The sequence below is a fragment of the Cynoglossus semilaevis genome, chromosome 18 (genome assembly GCF_000523025.1).
Source record: "Cynoglossus semilaevis isolate Cse_v1.0 chromosome 18, Cse_v1.0, whole genome shotgun sequence".
NCBI lineage: Eukaryota > Metazoa > Chordata > Actinopteri > Pleuronectiformes > Cynoglossidae > Cynoglossus > Cynoglossus semilaevis.
Window position 1 is genome coordinate 7,353,264 of NC_024324.1, and position 5,152 is coordinate 7,358,415.

The 5,152-nt window shown below is 37.9% G+C and overlaps 1 protein-coding gene across 4 annotated transcripts in view; it reads right to left on the bottom strand.

Moving 5' to 3' along the window:
• The window catches only part of col16a1 (collagen, type XVI, alpha 1), a 58,950-nt gene that overhangs the window by 38,323 nt on the left and 15,475 nt on the right, over window positions 1-5,152 (bottom strand). For all 4 annotated transcript variants that reach the window (XM_025065398.1, XM_008331423.3, XM_008331425.3 and 1 more), the window contains exon 5: window positions 113-236. In XM_025065398.1, coding sequence (XP_024921166.1) covers window positions 113-236 — 124 coding nt within the window. The remainder of the gene's footprint in view (window positions 1-112; window positions 237-5,152) is intronic.

Here is a 5,152-nt window from a genome sequence, read left to right on the forward strand (position 1 = left end):
AAAGAAGAAAAAAGGGGAGTAAATCAACAGAGGGAGCAGGATATCAGATGGATTTGGGGGGAAAAAAAAAAGGCAAGAATATTTGATCAGGACAACAAGGAGCGGGATACACCTGTGGGTATCCCTGCTGGTCTGAAATCTGGAAGAGGTAGACGGTGTCCCTCAGGGCAGCCTTCTTTAAAGCTAGGGTGAAGCTCAGGGTGAACTCCTCAGGTAGGCCATTTGGAAACACTTCCCTGGAACACAAAAGTTGGTCAAGGACATAATGTTTTAGACAGGGGTTTTATCTAAACCAGGGATGTCCAAGTGCCACAGGCTCTCCAAGTATTAAAGGATGGTGGATTTTTTTGGCAACCAATCCTATCACATTTATCAATTCTAAACACTTTCTCATTTATTCATAGCCTATAATATTAAATATATTCAACAGGTGAACTCTATAGGGTGACAACACATCAGATCACAAGACAAACATCTTAACAGCATGCATTTTCCAATCTCTCTTTCACTCCTGAACTACATTCAGCATGCATGTTCTTTAAATGCATCTTTCATAACGTATGTAATGACTTTGTTCCCCACACATCTGTCACACTCATTCACACACTTTGGTTACAGCCTCTGGGACAAACATGAGGGTAAGGGTTTTTCCCATGCATCAAACAGGATGTCACTAACTGAACCAGGGATTCAACTTTGACCTCTGTGTTAAAAAATGACCTGCTATAGTATGTGAGTGTTAAAAATATATGCTTTGTACAGTACAGTCATTTCATCATTATTGGACAGACCATTTTAATTCCAACAGATAATTAAAAAGTAGACTTAATTGTATAATAATTATACAAAATTCAACAAAATCTAGGTCTACATTATTTCCCACAGTGCTGCATTATTATATTTTTCTAAGCTATGCTTTGTTTTTGTTTCTTTTCTTTTTCCATTTCCCTTTTTTCCAGCCCAGAGGAGCTGGGAATACAATGCATCACTGGCTGTGTGTAACCGACTGACATTAATTTTCATAGCAGATACGGTCCAGCAAAGCCTCATCCCTCGGCTCTGGTCAAGGGCATCTAGGCAAAAACGCCCTCAAATAGAAACCACATGTGAAGATCTATTGATTAATGAAGGATTCAGAGACCAGGCCCATTGAAAATGTGCATTCACCAGAATCTGAAATCATCTTTGTTTTCTTTGTCTCTGTATGCAAAACCACACACATACTGCCTCACGTGTACACGTGCATAGTTGGTGATACTGTCAGCTGGTTTTTTACTACTAGAACTAGGTTGACAGTGATTTATGAGTGAGGGACAATCCAAGGGAAACACAGTCAAATACAACATGTCACAACAGAGAGGAGAAATAAAAAAAAAAAAGAGGAAAAAGGAACGACTTTCAACCAGTAGACCTGGAAAGTGAGTGTTTACCAAAGAAATGTAAAGTAGGCAAAGTAACATCAGTTCTAGGCACGTTCTAGATTTAATACAAATAAATATGTTCAATAGATGGAAGGAAAATGACAAAGTGTCAGCAACACCAAGAGAGAGGGATTTGTATTATTTACATTGGTTTGTATATAACTGTCACGAACGGTCTAAATTTGGTCACACCTTTAGTCAACAATGGCCAAGCGAATCGACTGATATCAACAGTTGAAATATTTGTTCCCAAATCCCAGTGGTGGAGGATGGATTTGTTAAAAATAAATGTTATTCCGTCTTGTCAGCTATGAAAATAACAGGAGACACATTCAGAGTTGTTGCTTAACATTTCCATTCAGCTTCATTTAATCCTAACACATTGATCAAAGGAAATACAAGAACCAATCAGTGTAATTTCCCCACTGTTTAGAAATGTTTGAAATGATCATATATATATGTGTGTGTTGTCTTTTGCAGTGCACCCTGGGTTAGCTCCAAGACCTGTAGTTTGGGAACTGCCAGTGTAAGCGAGGATGAAGAAATAAAAAAATCACAAGTGACACAAGGGGTTTGACATCCTTTACTGTCCTTCAGTATATCTTTAATTGCTACCTATTGTCATAATAGATCATATTTCAGAAACATAAATTCCCTCCAGTTACCAAAGGCATCTTATATTTATTAGACAATAAATACTTCATTCTGGCATATCTCAAAGCAAAGGTTCTCAGACGCCGCCTGCAACCAAGTTTCCATTGGATACTCCAGAATGTGTCTGGACCACTGTTTATTCAGAAGAAGCAACGCGTTGTATAATCTGCTGTCTGTTATCCTGAAAATCTGTTTATACTTTCGTCCTAAGACCCAAACAAAATTGAAAACAGGACATGATGTTCTTTTTTTAGAAGACCTGAAAATAGCAACCAAGGCTATAAACCCTTCAGAACAGTACTCATCTGTGTGAGTGGAACAGAATGACAAATAACAGCAGGTAGATGAATGTGTTTCACACCTGTTTTCATTTGTTACTTATAGACAGTTTATAAGTGTCATCTAAATGTAAAAAAATGCATGACCCGCATGAGCATTGCTTTTATTCTGCTCCCTCTGTGCCCTTTTCAAAACGAGTGTCTATTTAAAGAACAATGTGTATTACCAGTGAGACCTCAACAGTCTCCATGTACCGTGTGTTTGTATGAGTGTAGAACTGCTGTGACAGTAAATGGAACTGCCACAGACCGATCCCTTGTTCTGTAATAATTCAGTATATGTTGGCAACAGCTTTACTTTGAGGTGGTCACTTCCCCCTGGTATACACCAGCTCAAACATTTGCTTGGCCTTTTGAGGCTTCAAATCCCCACAGGAAAACAGAGAAAGATCAGTACATTTATATACAAGTTTAAGTAACCTGCTGCTGCTGTATCTCCACCACGCTACGGTTCAAAACAAGGAATCATCTGCTTCGTACCTCTGTTGCCCCTGTCATGAATAGATTTTCTTCTTATAAGAAAGAATCTATTGCCTCCATATTGCACGGCCGTACAGGAAAGCTCAGATGTGAAGCAGTCACATAATGTCAGCTGTACTTAAAACGCAGATGACCGCCTCTAAATTCCATCACTTCACAGCAGAACAACAACAAATAAAGTGACAGACAAGTGGCTTTTTAAAGGCTGTTTCCAATTATGCAGCTTCAAAGTAAATAAAAACACCCATATCACTTTGCACCTCACCACATGGGAAATTAACTAAAAAGATTTTGGCCAACCAGTGGCCAGTAAGAGCACAGAGCACAAAGCATGCTGTGGTCCTGAATAAGGTTTTATATTAAATGGAAATAATGCAATAAATCCATGCATAAAGTAACACACTAGACTCAAAGTGCAGGCTTCTGAATAATTAAAGTCAACTGTCAAACAAAGAGACTTCATACTTAATACAGAGTTGAATTAATAATCAGATGATTTAATATTATAACAGCTAATGCCTGATGTGCTGCTACACTGGATCATTTGCCTCTTCTGACAGTACACCAACCATCTTAATGTACCCTCTCTCATTACATTCATGAAGTGCTTCTGCTGTGCAATAGAACCACTTTCTGTCCCCAGCAAATGTCCAAACCTTGGATATTTCCTCAATTCTGCCTCTCCAACTTCATCTCCCAATCTTTACAAAAATAAACAAAAATAAAAAGCTTATTCAATGTGCTGTCAGTTCTGGTCACTTCTAGTTAAAATCAAAGTTTCTCCAACTCTGTCACCTCAAGGCTTTGTTATTATTTCAAAAGTGTTGTTTCCCAAACTTTTTTCATTAAAAAATCCCAGAGAGCAACACTACTGTAAACAAAAATGTCGTGAAACCTGTTTAGTTGAACACAATGCTGATATACTTGCAGGAATTCAAGAAACACACACACACACACATTTAAAGGTATTGTTCAACAGCTCTGACTCTCTCTTTTTTTTAACCATCTGCTGTCACCTAATGCAAGAATATATATAATATAAATATAATCTGCATTGATTTATTAAGTGAAACGTCAGCTTTTGATTTAAAATACTCAGAAGTAAATGTTTACTTACATGTTTTTATTGTGTGAAAAAACTTCAAATTAAAATGTGAAAAACCACCTCCTAGTGGCAACTTGTGCACCTCACACTTGGGATTAGATAATAAATAAGTGAATACATGATTTAATGAATGAATGCTGGAAAGATAAAAAAAAATACAACCCAAAAAACTGTATGTACGAAGAAGAACCGAAGGCAGTCGCTGCCAACGCTCGTGACAAAAGACTGCCATCATTGTTTAATCCTTGCTTAAGTGAGGAGAAGTCTTAGAACTGACAGGCCCCTCTTCAGTGGTAGCAAAATGTCAAATAACACAGCACTGAACAAAACCCCAAACCAGCTTCAAGGGAGCTGATGTTTCTGTCCTTTCTCTGTATGGTTTGAGGCTCAACACACACACACACACACAAAAAAACAACTTTGATTCTCTTCTTTGGTAACAGAAAAACAAAAAACACACTGTTTCTCATAGAAGTGACTTCTTTAGTGCCCTCACCTTGCTTCCTCAAACAAACAACTACTTGTTCAGCCTGGGACAAACAATGCATGTGACACATTTCAGAAAAGAAAGGGCTTCAAAAATAACATTTTGGGGACAGATTTATCAGGGCTTCAAGCAAGAGAAACTCACGGCTCTAGGCAGAGCAATAAAGAACTAAGGGATGACCCGACCTATGGGTTGTGAGCTAAAAAAAAAACAAGAAACTGGTCTGAAGTCTGAATCAGAAAACCACAGATGACTGAAAAGTGGCAAGCATAACCATAATGAACAGTTGTCACAAACATGGTGTTATGACAGACTTTTTTAAAATGCTTCATTTATTTTTTTAATGCTTCAAAACCATGCTAAACACTGGATCTAAGCAGAAACAAAGTCACTTAGAAGTTCAAAAACAAAAAGCAATTCAAGTTAATCACATGGACCTTAACTGTTTTAATAACTCTGCCTCCATTATGTCCACAAATGAAACCATTTCTCCATCAGACGTTGCCTGAAAATGTATTCGAGGCCACGGCTGAAGTGCAAAAGTTCAGCAGTTCAGCTTTACAAGCCAGTGTGAGTGGAGAGGGAAATAGTGTTTTTTTTTTTTTTTTTTTTTTGGGAATTTAATCAACGACTGACCCATGTTGCAGCGTTTGCCCAGGGGCTGCTT